The following is a 14,813-nucleotide window of genomic DNA, read 5'->3' as shown; positions in this document are numbered from 1 at the left end:
ACAGGGCAGTTCAGTCTACCTACCAGACAGGGCAGTTCAGTCTACCTACCAGACAGGGCAGTTCAGTCTACCTACCAGACAGGGCAGTTCAGTCTACCTACCAGACAGGGCAGTTCAGTCTACCTACCAGACAGGGCAGTTCAGTCTACCTACCAGACAGGGCAGTTCAGTCTACCACGGTCCTGGCTACCTACCAGACAGGGCAGTTCAGTCTACCTACCAGACAGGGCAGTTCAGTCTACCTACCAGACAGAGCAGTTCAGTCTACCTACCAGACAGGGCAGTTCAGTCTACCTACCAGACAGGGCAGTTCAGTCTACCACGGTCCTGGCTACCTACCAGACAGGGCAGTTCAGTCTACCTACCAGACAGGGCAGTTCAGTCTACCTACCAGACAGAGCAGTTCAGTCTACCTACCAGACAGGGCAGTTCAGTCTACCTACCAGACAGGGCAGTTCAGTCTACCTACCAGACAGGGCAGTTCAGTCTACCACGGTCCTGGCTACCTACCAGACAGGGCAGTTCAGTCTACCTACCAGACGGGGCAGTTCAGTCTACCTACCAGACAGAGCAGTTCAGTCTACCTACCAGACAGGGCAGTTCAGTCTACCTACCAGACAGGGCAGTTCAGTCTACCTACCAGACAGGGCAGTTCAGTCTACCTACCAGACAGGGCAGTTCAGTCTACCTACCAGACAGAGCAGTTCAGTCTACCACGGTCCTGGCTACCTACCAGACGGGGCAGTTCAGTCTACCACGGTCCTGGCTACCTACCAGACAGAGCAGTTCAGTCTACCTACCAGACAGAGCAGTTCAGTCTACCTACCAGACAGGGCAGTTCAGTCTACCACGGTCCTGGCTACCTACCAGACAGGGCAGTTCAGTCTACCTACCAGACAGGGCAGTTCAGTCTACCACGGGCCTGTATATGTACTGTATATAAACCATTGGTAGGACCCAATGTACTGTATATAAACCACTGGTAGGACCCAATGTACTGTATATAAACCACTGGTAGGACCCGGTAGGACCCAATGTACTGTATATAAACCATTGGTAGGACCCAATGTACTGTATGTAAACCATTGGTAGGACCCGGTAGGACCCAATGTACTGTATATAAACCACTGGTAGGACCCGGTAGGACCCAATGTACTGTATATAAACCACTGGTAGGACCCAATGTACTGTATATAAACCACTGGTAGGACCCGGTAGGACCCAATGTACTGTATATAAACCATTGGTAGGACCCAATGTACTGTATATAAACCACTGGTAGGACCCGGTAGGACCCAATGTACTGTATATAAACCATTGGTAGGACCCAATGTACTGTATATAAACCATTGGTAGGACCCAATGTACTGTATATAAACCACTGGTAGGACCCGGTAGGACCCAATGTACTGTATATAAACCATTGGTAGGACCCGGTAGGACCCAATGTACTGTATGTAATCCATTGGTAGGACCCAATGTACTGTATATAAACCATTGGTAGGACCCAATGTACTGTATATAAACCATTGGTAGAACCCGGTAGGACCCAATGTACTGTATGTAATCCATTGGTAGGACCCAATGTACTGTATATAAACCATTGGTAGGACCCAATGTACTGTATGTAAACCATTGGTAGGACCCGGTAGGACCCAATGTACTGTATATAAACCATTAGTAGGACCCAATGTACTGTATATAAACCATTGGTAGGACCCAATGTACTGTATATAAACCATTGGTAGGACCCGGTAGGACCCAATGTACTGTATGTAAACCATTGGTAGGACCCAATGTACTGTATATAAACCATTGGTAGGACCCAATGTACTGTATATAAACCATTGGTAGGACCCAATGTACTGTATATAAACCACTGGTAGGACCCAATGTACTGTATATAAACCATTGGTAGGACCCGGTAGGACCCGGTAGGACCCAATGTACTGTATATAAACCATTGGTAGGACCCAATGTACTGTATATAAACCAATGGTAGGACCCAATGTACTGTATATAAACCACTGGTAGGACCCAATGTACTGCATATAAACCATTGGTAGGACCCAATGTACTGCATATAAACCATTGGTATGACCCAATGTACTGTATATAAACCATTGGTAGGACCCAATGTACTGTATATAAACCACTGGTAGGACCCAATGTACTGTATATAAACCATTGGTAGGACCCGGTAGGACCCGGTAGGACCCAATGTACTGTATATAAACCATTGCTGGTTACTTACAGGCTCTAACCAACAGGTCAAAAAAGGTATTTAGGTGAACAACAGGTAAGGAAAGAAACAAAACAAAAGTTGTCTTCTGTGTCCCTCTCCTCCATGTCCCACTTCTCATCGAGGTGACGGCTCGTTGCAGTTGTCCCTCTCCTCCATGTCCCACTTCTCATCGAGGTGACGGCTCGTTGCAGTTGTCCCTCTCCTCCATGTCCCACTTCTCATCGAGGTGACGGCTCGTTGCAGTTGTCCCTCTCCTCCATGTCCCACTTCTCATCGAGGTGACGGCTCGTTGCAGTTGTCCCTCTCCTCCATGTCCCACTTCTCATCGAGGTGACGGCTCGTTGCAGTTGTCCCTCTCCTCCATGTCCCACTTCTCATCGAGGTGACGGCTCGTTGCAGTTGTCCCTCTCCTCCATGTCCCACTTCTCATCGAGGTGACGGCTCGTTGCAGTTGTCCCTCTCCTCCATGTCCCACTTCTCATCGAGGTGACGGCTCGTTGCAGTTGTCCCTCTCCTCCATGTCCCACTTCTCATCGAGGTGACGGCTCGTTGCAGTTGTCCCTCTCCTCCATGTCCCACTTCTCATCGAGGTGACGGCTCGTTGCAGTTGTCCCTCTCCTCCATGTCCCACTTCTCATCGAGGTGACGGCTCGTTGCAGTTGTCCCTCTCCTCCATGTCCCACTTCTCATCGAGGTGACGGCTCGTTGCAGTTGTCCCTCTCCTCCATGTCCCACTTCTCATCGAGGTGACGGCTCGTTGCAGTTGTCCCTCTCCTCCATGTCCCACTTCTCATCGAGGTGACGGCTCGTTGCAGTTGTCCCTCTCCTCCATGTCCCACTTCTCATCGAGGTGACGGCTCGTTGCAGTTGTCCCTCTCCTCCATGTCCCACTTCTCATCGAGGTGACGGCTCGTTGCAGTTGTCCCTCTCCTCCATGTCCCACTTCTCATCGAGGTGACGGCTCGTTGCAGTTGTCCCTCTCCTCCATGTCCCACTTCTCATCGAGGTGACGGCTCGTTGCAGTTGTCCCTCTCCTCCATGTCCCACTTCTCATCGAGGTGACGGCTCGTTGCAGTTGTCCCTCTCCTCCATGTCCCACTTCTCATCGAGGTGACGGCTCGTTGCAGTTGTCCCTCTCCTCCATGTCCCACTTCTCATCGAGGTGACGGCTCGTTGCAGTTGTCCCTCTCCTCCATGTCCCACTTCTCATCGAGGTGACGGCTCGTTGCAGTTGTCCCTCTCCTCCATGTCCCACTTCTCATCGAGGTGACGGCTCGTTGCAGTTGTCCCTCTCCTCCATGTCCCACTTCTCATCGAGGTGACGGCTCGTTGCAGTTGTCCCTCTCCTCCATGTCCCACTTCTCATCGAGGTGACGGCTCGTTGCAGTTGTCCCTCTCCTCCATGTCCCACTTCTCATCGAGGTGACGGCTCGTTGCAGTTGTCCCTCTCCTCCATGTCCCACTTCTCATCGAGGTGACGGCTCGTTGCAGTTGTCCCTCTCCTCCATGTCCCACTTCTCATCGAGGTGACGGCTCGTTGCAGTTGTCCCTCTCCTCCATGTCCCACTTCTCATCGAGGTGACGGCTCGTTGCAGTTGTCCCTCTCCTCCATGTCCCACTTCTCATCGAGGTGACGGCTCGTTGCAGTTGTCCCTCTCCTCCATGTCCCACTTCTCATCGAGGTGACGGCTCGTTGCAGTTGTCCCTCTCCTCCATGTCCCACTTCTCATCGAGGTGACGGCTCGTTGCAGTTGTCCCTCTCCTCCATGTCCCACTTCTCATCGAGGTGACGGCTCGTTGCAGTTGTCCCTCTCCTCCATGTCCCACTTCTCATCGAGGTGACGGCTCGTTGCAGTTGTCCCTCTCCTCCATGTCCCACTTCTCATCGAGGTGACGGCTCGTTGCAGTTGTCCCTCTCCTCCATGTCCCACTTCTCATCGAGGTGACGGCTCGTTGCAGTTGTCCCTCTCCTCCATGTCCCACTTCTCATCGAGGTGACGGCTCGTTGCAGTTGTCCCTCTCCTCCATGTCCCACTTCTCATCGAGGTGACGGCTCGTTGCAGTTGTCCCTCTCCTCCATGTCCCACTTCTCATCGAGGTGACGGCTCGTTGCAGTTGTCCCTCTCCTCCATGTCCCACTTCTCATCGAGGTGACGGCTCGTTGCAGTTGTCCCTCTCCTCCATGTCCCACTTCTCATCGAGGTGACGGCTCGTTGCAGTTGTCCCTCTCCTCCATGTCCCACTTCTCATCGAGGTGACGGCTCGTTGCAGTTGTCCCTCTCCTCCATGTCCCACTTCTCATCGAGGTGACGGCTCGTTGCAGTTGTCCCTCTCCTCCATGTCCCACTTCTCATCGAGGTGACGGCTCGTTGCAGTTGTCCCTCTCCTCCATGTCCCACTTCTCATCGAGGTGACGGCTCGTTGCAGTTGTCCCTCTCCTCATGTCCCACTTCTCATCGAGGTGACGGCTCGTTGCAGTTGTCCCTCTCCTCCATGTCCCACTCCTCATGTCCCACTTCTCATCGAGGTGACGGCTCGTTGCAGTTGTCCCTCTCCTCCATGTCCCACTCCTCATGTCCCACTTCTCATCGAGGTGACGGCTCGTTGCAGTTGTCCCTCTCCTCCATGTCCCACTTCTCATTGAGGTGACGGCTCGTTGCAGTTGTCCCTCTCCTCCATGTCCCACTCCTCCATGTCCCACTTCTCATCGAGGTGACGGCTCGTTGCAGTTGTCCCTCTCCTCCATGTCCCACTCCTCATCGAGGTGACGGCTCGTTGCAGTTGTGTCTCTCCTCCATGTCCCTCTCCTCATGTCCCACTTCTCATTGAGGTGACGGCTCGTTGCAGTTGTCCCTCTCCTCCATGTCCCACTTCTCATCGAGGTGACGGCTCGTTGCAGTTGTCCCTCTCCTCCATGTCCCACTTCTCATCGAGGTGACGGCTCGTTGCAGTTGTCCCTCTCCTCCATGTCCCACTTCTCATCGAGGTGACGGCTCGTTGCAGTTGTCCCTCTCCTCCATGTCCCACTTCTCATCGAGGTGACGGCTCGTTGCAGTTGTCCCTCTCCTCCATGTCCCACTTCTCATCGAGGTGACGGCTCGTTGCAGTTGTCCCTCTCCTCCATGTCCCACTTCTCATCGAGGTGACGGCTCGTTGCAGTTGTCCCTCTCCTCCATGTCCCACTTCTCATCGAGGTGACGGCTCGTTGCAGTTGTCCCTCTCCTCCATGTCCCACTTCTCATCGAGGTGACGGCTCGTTGCAGTTGTCCCTCTCCTCCATGTCCCACTTCTCATCGAGGTGACGGCTCGTTGCAGTTGTCCCTCTCCTCCATGTCCCACTTCTCATCGAGGTGACGGCTCGTTGCAGTTGTCCCTCTCCTCCATGTCCCACTTCTCATCGAGGTGACGGCTCGTTGCAGTTGTCCCTCTCCTCCATGTCCCACTTCTCATCGAGGTGACGGCTTGTTGCAGTTGTCCCTCTCCTCCATGTCCCACTTCTCATCGAGGTGACGGCTCGTTGCAGTTGTCCCTCTCCTCCATGTCCCACTTCTCATCGAGGTGACGGCTCGTTGCAGTTGTCCCTCTCCTCCATGTCCCACTTCTCATCGAGGTGACGGCTCGTTGCAGTTGTCCCTCTCCTCCATGTCCCACTTCTCATCGAGGTGACTGCTCGTTGCAGTTGTCCCTCTCCTCCATGTCCCACTTCTCATCGAGGTGACTGCTCGTTGCAGTTGTCCCTCTCCTCCATGTCCCACTTCTCATCGAGGTGACGGCTCGTTGCAGTTTTCGCCAAAGAGAGTTATATTCTTTTGACTCATCTGTCTATAGAACATTCTTCCAAGACACTCGACGATCATCCAGGTGCTTTTTGGCTAAACTTGGGGAGTCAACTTTTTGGACGAGACGTGTCCCGTTATGTCTGGCGAAAACCAACCACTGAATTCCACAGTTGGGACCAACACTTCACATGAGGTTCTATGTTTCATGAGCTGAAATAAAAAGATCCCAGACATTTTCCATACGCACAAAAAAGGCAGGATGGAATCTACATTTGCCCAGCATTTTAGCGATCGACGTGACGTTTGGCAGTGGGTGGAGCCATCCTCAGGTTTCCTTCCCTCTGTCATTTACTGTCGGTTAGTATTGTGGAGTCACTCCACCGTTGTTGATCCATCCTCAGGTTTCTCCTATCACATCCGTTCAACTCTGTAGCTGTTTTAAAGTCACCATTGGCCTCATGGTAGCAGGTAGCCTAGTGGTTAGAGCGTTGGACTAGTAACCGGAAGGTTGCAAGTTCAAACCCCTGAGCTGACAAGGGTTGTTCTTCCCCCTGAACAAGTTAACCCACTGTTCCTAGACCAGTTAACCCACTGTTCCTAGACCAGTTAAACCCACTGTTCCTAGACCAGTTAAACCACTGTTCCTAGACCAGTTAACCCACTGTTCCTAGACCAGTTAACCCACTGTTCCTAGACCAGTTAACCCCCTGTTCCTAGACCAGTTAACCCCCTGTTCCTAGACCAGTTAACCCCCTGTTCCTAGACCAGTTAACCCCCTGTTCCTAGACCAGTTAACCCACTGTTCCTAGACCAGTTAACCCACTGTTCCTAGACCAGTTAACCCACTGTTCCTAGACCAGTTAACCCACTGTTCCTAGACCAGTTAACCCACTGTTCCTAGACCAGTTAACCCCCTGTTCCTAGACCAGTTAACCCACTGTTCCTAGACCAGTTAACCCACTGTTCCTAGACCAGTTAACCCCCTGTTCCTAGACCAGTTAACCCCCTGTTCCTAGACCAGTTAACCCACTGTTCCTAGACCAGTTAACCCACTGTTCCTAGACCAGTTAACCCACTGTTCCTAGACCAGTTAACCCCACTGTTCCTAGACCAGTTAACCCACTGTTCCTAGACCAGTTAACCCCACTGTTCCTAGACCAGTTAACCCACTGTTCCTAGACCAGTTAACCCACTGTTCCTAGACCAGTTAACCCACTGTTCCTAGACCAGTTAACCCACTGTTCCTAGACCAGTTAACCCACTGTTCCTAGACCAGTTAACCCACTGTTCCTAGACCAGTTAACCCCACTGTTCCTAGGCCGTCATTGAAAATAAGAATTTGTTCTTAACTGACTTGCCTAGTTAAATAAAGGTAAAATAAAGGTAAAATAAAATAAAAATGGTGGACTCCCTGAGCAGTTTCCTCAGAACATAACAAAAAGGGTTGGGGGAAACTTATTGACTCAAGATATTTCAGCTTTTCCCTGTACGATGATGATGATGATGAAGTTGTTAGTGACAATTTACATTTTGAACCCCAAAAAATAAATAATTAACAAAAATAAATTCAGTAAGGGATTGTTTCTAAATTTGAACAATCCCAATGTTGTTTTAAACATCTATACCTCTAATGCTGTTTACGTCCACACCACATGAGCAGAGAGACTAACTGACCTGTTAGGGGAGAGGTCAGAGTGTTACCTGTGAGGGTTAGGGGAGAGGTCAGAGTGTTACCTGTGAGGGTTAGGGGAGAGGTCAGAGTGTTACCTGTGAGGGGGAGGGGAGAGGTCAACGTGTTACCTGTGAGGGGGAGGGGAGAGGTCAACGTGTTACCTGTGGGGGGGGGGGGAGAGGTCAGAGTGTTACCTGTGAGGGGAGAGGTCAAAGTGTTACCTGTGAAGGTTAGGGGAGAGGTCAAAGTGTTACCTGTGAGGGTTAGGGGAGAGGTCAAAGTGTTACCTGTGAGGGAGAGAGGTCAAAGTGTTACCTGTGAGGGTTAGGGGAGAGGTCAAAGTGTTACCTGTGAGGGTTAGGGGAGAGGTCAAAGTGTTACCTGTGAGGGGAGAGGTCAGCGTGTTACCTGTGAGGGTTAGGGGAGAGGTCAAAGTGTTACCTGTGAGGGAGAGAGGTCAAAGTGTTACCTGTGAGGGTTAGGGGAGAGGTCAAAGTGTTACCTGTGAGGGTTAGGGGAGAGGTCAAAGTGTTACCTGTGAGGGGGAGGGGAGAGGTCAGAGTGTTACCTGTGAGGGGGAGGGGAGAGGTCAAAGTGTTAACTGTGAGGGGGAGGGGAGAGGTCAGAGTGTTACCTGTGGGGGGGAGGGGAGAGGTCAAAGTGTTACCTGTGAGGGGGAGGGGAGAGGTCAGTGTTACCTGTGAGGGTTAGGGGAGAGGTCAAAGTGTTACCTGTGAGGGGGAGGGGTGAGCAAGGTCAAACTGTTCTGCCCGACGACTGGCTTCGGCCAGAGCTGCTCTGTGTGCTGGATCCCACATTTTCTCCTTCCGCTCTTTCTGTTGGTCAACACATCAACACAGACATCTCTCTGTCAACACATCAACACAGACATCCCTCTGTCAACACATCAACACAGACATCCCTCTGTCAACACATCAACACAGACATCCTTCTGTCAACACATCAACACAGACATCCCTCTGTCAAACCAGACATCCTTCTGTCAACACATCAACACAGACATCCTTCTGTCAACACATCAACACAGACATCCCTCTGTCAACACATCAACACAGACATCTCTCTGTCAACACATCAACACAGACATCCTTCTGTCAACACATCAACACAGACATCCTTCTGTCAACACATCAACACAGACATCCTTCTGTCAACACATCAACACAGACATCCCTCTGTCAACACAGACATCCTTCTGTCAACACATCAACACAGACATCCCTCTGTCAACACAGACATTCTTCTGTCAATGTGTTTGTTGGTCAATATAACATACACTATTTATACACAAAAGTATGTGGACACCCCTTCAAATTAGTGGATTCTGCAATTTCTGTTGCTGACAGGTGTATAGAATTGAGCACGCAGCCATGCAATCTCCATAGACAAACATTGTCTGTAGAATGACCTTACTGAAGAGCTCAGTGACTTTCAACGTGGCACCGTCATAGGATGCCACCTTTCCAACAAGTCAGTTTGTCAGATTTCTGTCCTGCTAGAGCTCCCGCCGCGCAACTGCTAGTGCTGTTATTGTGAAGTGGAAACGTCTAGGAGCAACAACGGCTCAGCCGCGAAGTGGTAGGCCACACAAGCTCACAGAATGGGACCAGCCGAGTTCTGAAGTGCGTACCACGTAAAAATCGTCTGTCCTCGGTTGCAACCCTCACTACCGAGTTTCAAACTGCCTCTGGAAGCAACGTCAGCACAAGAACTGTTCGTCGGGAGCTTCATGAAATGGGTTTCCATGGCCGAGCAGCCGCACACAAGCCTAACATCACCATGCGCAATGCCAAGCGTTGGGTGGAGTGGTGTAAAGCTCACCGCCATTGGACTCTGGAGCAGTGGAAACACGTTCTCTGGAGGGGTGTAAAGCTCACCACCATTGGACTCTGGAGCAGTGGAAACACGTTCTCTGGAGGGGTGTAAAGCTAGTCACCATTGGACTCTGGAGCAGTGGAAACACGTTCTCTGGAGGGGTGTAAAGCTAGTCACCATTGGACTCTGGACCAGTGGAAACACGTTCTCTGGAGGGGTGTAAAGCTAGTCACCATTGGACTCTGGAGCAGTGGAAACACGTTCTCTGGAGGGGTGTAAAGCTAGTCACCATTGGACTCTGGAGCAGTGGAAACACGTTCTCTGGAGGGGTGTAAAGCTAGTCACCATTGGACTCTGGAGCAGTGGAAACACGTTCTCTGGAGGGGTGTAAAGCTCACCACCATTGGACTCTGGAGCAGTGGAAACACGTTCCCTGGAGTGATGAATCACGCTTCACCATCTGGCAGTCCGACGAACGAATCTGGGTTTGGTGGATGCCAGGAGAAGGCTACGAGCCCGAATGCATAGTGCCAACTGTAAAGTTTGGTGGAGGAGGAATAATGGTTTTGGCCCCTTAGTTCCAGTGAAGGGAAATCTTAACGCTACAGCATACAATGACATTCTAGATGATTCTGTGCTTCCAACTGTGTGGCAACAGTTTGGGGAAGGCCCTTTCCTGTTTCAGCATGACTATGCTCCCGTGCACAAAGCAAGGTCCATACAGAAATGGTTTGTCGAAATCAGTGTGGAAGAACTTGACTGGCCTGCAAAGAGCCCTGACCTCAACCCCATCAAAGGCCTAATCACCCAACATCAGTGTCCGACCTCACTAATGCTCGTGGCTGAATGGAAGCAAGTCCCTGCAGCAATGTTCAAACATCTAGTGGAAAGCCTTCCCAGAAGAGTGGAGGCTGTTATAGCAGCAATGTTCCAACATCTAGTGGAAAGTCTTCCCAGAAGAGGAGGCTGTTATAGCAGCAATGTTCAAACATCTAGTGGAAAGTCTTCCCAGAAGAGGAGGCTGTTATAGCAGCAATGTTCCAACATCTAGTGGAAAGCCTTCCCAGAAGAGTGGAGGCTGTTATAGCAGCAAAGGGGGGTCCAACTCCATATTAATGGTCATGATTTTGGAATGAGACGCTGGACGAGCAGGTGTCCACATACTTTTGGTCGTGTATATCAACGTGCAAATCCTCGTTACTTGGCCACACAAATCCACTCCATACCTGGATTCTCTCTCGGAGAGCTTTAGGGAACAACTCATATCCATTTTTGATCCCAATGTGGTACTTTCCTGATGGATTATCCCAGGCATGAGGGATCTGAGGACAGAGAGAGACATGTGTTCATGTAACTACAGGCTAACAGTCTGTACAGAGAGACATGTAACTACAGGCTAACAGTCTGTACAGAGAGACATGTAACTACAGGCTAACAGTCTGTACAGAGAGACATGTAACTACAGGCTAACAGTCTGTACAGAGAGACATGTAACTACAGGCTAACAGTCTGTACAGAGAGACATGTGACTACAGGCTAACAGTCTGTACGGAGAGACATGTAACTACAGGCTAACAGTCTGTACAGAGAGACATGTAACTACAGGCTAACAGTCTGTACAGAGAGACATGTAACTACAGGCTAACAGTCTGTACAGAGAGACATGTAACTACAGGCTAACAGTCTGTACAGAGAGACATGTAACTACAGGCTAACAGTCTGTACAGAGAGACATGTGACTACAGGCTAACAGTCTGTACAGAGAGACATGTAACTACAGGCTAACAGTCTGTACAGAGAGACATGTAACTACAGGCTAACAGTCTGTACAGAGAGACATGTAACTACAGGCTAACAGTCTGTACAGAGAGACATGTAACTACAGGCTAACAGTCTGTACAGAGAGACATGTGACTACAGGCTAACAGTCTGTACGGAGAGACATGTAACTATAGGCTAACAGTCTGTACAGAGAGACATGTAACTACAGGCTAACAGTCTGTACAGAGAGACATGTGACTACAGGCTAACAGTCTGTACAGAGAGACATGTGACTACAGGCTAACAGTCTGTACAGAGAGACATGTAACTACAGGCTAACAGACTGTACAGAGAGACATGTGACTACAGGCTAACAGTCTGTACAGAGAGACATGTAACTACAGGCAGGCTAACAGTCTGTACGGAGAGACATGTAACTACAGGCTAACAGTCTGTACAGAGAGACATGTAACTACAGGCTAACAGTCTGTACAGAGAGACATGTAACTACAGGCTAACAGACTGTACAGAGAGACATGTAACTACAGGCTAACAGTCTGTACGGAGAGACATGTAACTACAGGCTAACAGTCTGTACAGAGACAGTGTGACCAGGAAGTGGCAGCGTGTCGAGGGTAGCGTACCTTGAGCGTCCTCCCGGACAGCCCGGTCACCTCTCCGTCTTTAGGCTCCACCACCGTCGCCATGGTGACATCTCCACTGCCCGTCGTATCGATGATGTCAACGATCTTCGGCTTGCCCTCCGTCGTGGTCTGAGGGAGAGAGGACACAGATGTTGAAGAGTGTAAAATACACACACACACTATCTGACCGAAAAACACACAAACCCTCTCTGACCCCGACACACACACACATTATGTTTCCACAATGAGTACACCTTGACATACTGGTGACACAGTGCAACTAATCCTGACTGCTAAACAGCTTCTATCTCCAGACCCATCAGACTGGTCAACAGGTTCCATCTCCAGACCCATCAGACTGGTCAACAACTTCCACCTCCAGACCCATCAGACTGGTCAACAGCTTCCACCTCCAGACCCATCAGACTGGTCAACAGCTTCCACCTCCAGACCCATCAGACTGGTCAACAGCTTCCACCTCCAGACCCATCAGACTCGTCAACAGCTTCCATCTCCAGACCCATCAGACTGGTCAACAGCTTCCATCTCCAGACCCATCAGACTGGTCAACAGCTTCCATCTCCAGACCCATCAGACTGGTCAACAGCTTCCATCTCCAGACCCATCAGACTGGTCAACAGCTTCCATCTCCAGACCCATCAGACTGGTCAACAGCTTCCATCTCCAGACCCATCAGACTGGTCAACAGCTTCCATCTCCAGACCCATCAGACTGGTCAACAGCTTCCATCTCCAGACCCATCAGACTGGTCAACTGCTTCCATCTCCAGACCCATCAGACTGGTCAACAGCTTCTACCTCCAGACCCATCAGACTGGTCAACAGCTTCTACCTCCAGACCCATCAGACTGGTCAACAGCTTCTACCTCCAGACCCATCAGACTGGTCAACAGCTTCTACCTCCAGACCCATCAGACTGGTCAACTGCTTCCATCTCCAGACCCATCAGACTGGTCAACTGCTTCCATCTCCAGACCCATCAGACTGGTCAACGGCTTCCATCTCCAGACCCATCAGACTGGTCAACGGCTTCTACCTCCAGACCCCTCAGACTGGTCAACAGCTTCCACCTCCAGACCCATCAGACTGATAAACAGCCATCACTACCTCAGAGAGGCTGCTGCCAACATGGAGACCCAATCACATGCCAATTTAAAAATTGGATCACTAGTCACTTAAAACAAGGCCACTTTAATAATGTTTACATGTCTTGTATTACTCATATGTGTATATACTGTATTCTATACCATCTACTGCACCTCGTCTGTGCCGCTCAGCCATCTCTCATCCATATGAGAGATATGTACATATTCTCATTCACCCCTTTAGATTTGTGTGTATGAGGTGGTTGTTGGGGGAATTGTTAGTTAGATTACTTGTTAGATATTACTGCACTGTCGGAACTAGAAGCACAAGCATTTCGCTACACTCGCATTAACATCTGCTAACCATGTGTATGTAACCAATAACATCTGCTAACCATGTGTATGTGACCAATAACATCTGCTAACCACGTGTATGTGACCAATAACATCTGCTAACCATGTGTATGTAACCAATAGCATCTGCTAACCATGTGTATGTAACCAATAGCATCTGCTAACCATGTGTATGTAACCAATAACATCTGCTAACCACGTGTCTGTAACCAATAACATCTGCTAACCATGTGTATGTAACCAATAACATCTGCTAACCACGTGTCTGTAACCAATAACATCTGCTAACCACGTGTCTGTAACCAATAACATCTGCTAACCATGTGTATGTAACCAATAACATCTGCTAACCATGTGACCAATAACATCTGCTAACCATGTGTATGTAACCAATAACATCTGCTAACCATGTGTATGTGACCAATAACATCTGCTAACCATGTGTATGTAACCAATAACATCTGCTAACCACGTGTATGTGACCATTAACATCTGCTAACCATGTGTCTGTAACCAATAACATCTGCTAACCATGTGTCTGTAACCAATAACATCTGCTAACCATGTGACCAATAACATCTGCTAACCATGTGTATGTAACCAATAACATCTGCTAACCATGTGTATGTGACCATTAACATCTGCTAACCACGTGTCTGTAACCAATAACATCTGCTAACCATGTGACCAATAACATCTGCTAACCATGTGTATGTAACCAATAACATCTGCTAACCATGTGTATGTAACCAATAACATCTGCTAACCATGTGTATGTGATCAATAACATCTGCTAACCATGTGTATGTGACCAATAACATCTGCTAACCATGTGACCAATAACATCTGCTAACCATGTGACCAATAACATCTGCTAACCATGTGTATGTGGCCAATAACATCTGCTAACCATGTGTATGTGACCAATAACATCTGCTAACCATGTGTATGTGACCAATAACATCTGTTAACTATGTGACCAATAACATCTGCTAACCATGTGTATGTAACCAATAACATCTGCTAACCAATAACATCTGCTAACCAATAACATTTGCTAACCATGTGACCAATAACATCTACTAACCATGTGACCAATAACATCTGCTAACCATGTGACCAATAACATCTGCTAACCATGTGTATGTGGCCAATAACATCTGCTAACCATGTGTATGTGACCAATAACATCTGCTAACCATGTGACCAATAACATCTGCTAACCATGTGTATGTAACCAATAACATCTGCTAACCAATAACATCTGCTAACCAATAACATCTGCTAACCATGTGTATGTGACCAATAACATCTGCTAACCATGTGTATGTAACCAATAACATCTGCTAACCAATAACATCTGCTAACCATGTGACCAATAACATCTGATAACCATGTGTATGTGACCAATAACATC

The 14,813-nt window shown here is 49.2% G+C and overlaps 1 protein-coding gene across 1 annotated transcript in view; it reads right to left on the bottom strand.

Moving 5' to 3' along the window:
• Positions 1-14,813, bottom strand: part of LOC139412753 (tripeptidyl-peptidase 2-like) — a 62,076-nt gene that overhangs the window by 45,256 nt on the left and 2,007 nt on the right. The window contains exons 2-4 of the mRNA XM_071159439.1: positions 11,938-12,066; positions 10,759-10,854; positions 8,428-8,532 (exon numbers count right to left, since the gene is read on the bottom strand). Coding sequence (XP_071015540.1) covers positions 8,428-8,532; positions 10,759-10,854; positions 11,938-12,066 — 330 coding nt within the window. The remainder of the gene's footprint in view (positions 1-8,427; positions 8,533-10,758; positions 10,855-11,937; positions 12,067-14,813) is intronic.

The sequence above is a fragment of the Oncorhynchus clarkii genome, chromosome 7 (assembly GCF_045791955.1).
Source record: "Oncorhynchus clarkii lewisi isolate Uvic-CL-2024 chromosome 7, UVic_Ocla_1.0, whole genome shotgun sequence".
NCBI lineage: Eukaryota > Metazoa > Chordata > Actinopteri > Salmoniformes > Salmonidae > Oncorhynchus > Oncorhynchus clarkii.
The sequence above is the reverse complement of the archived record's forward strand: the minus strand, read 5'-3'. Positions and strand labels throughout refer to the sequence as shown.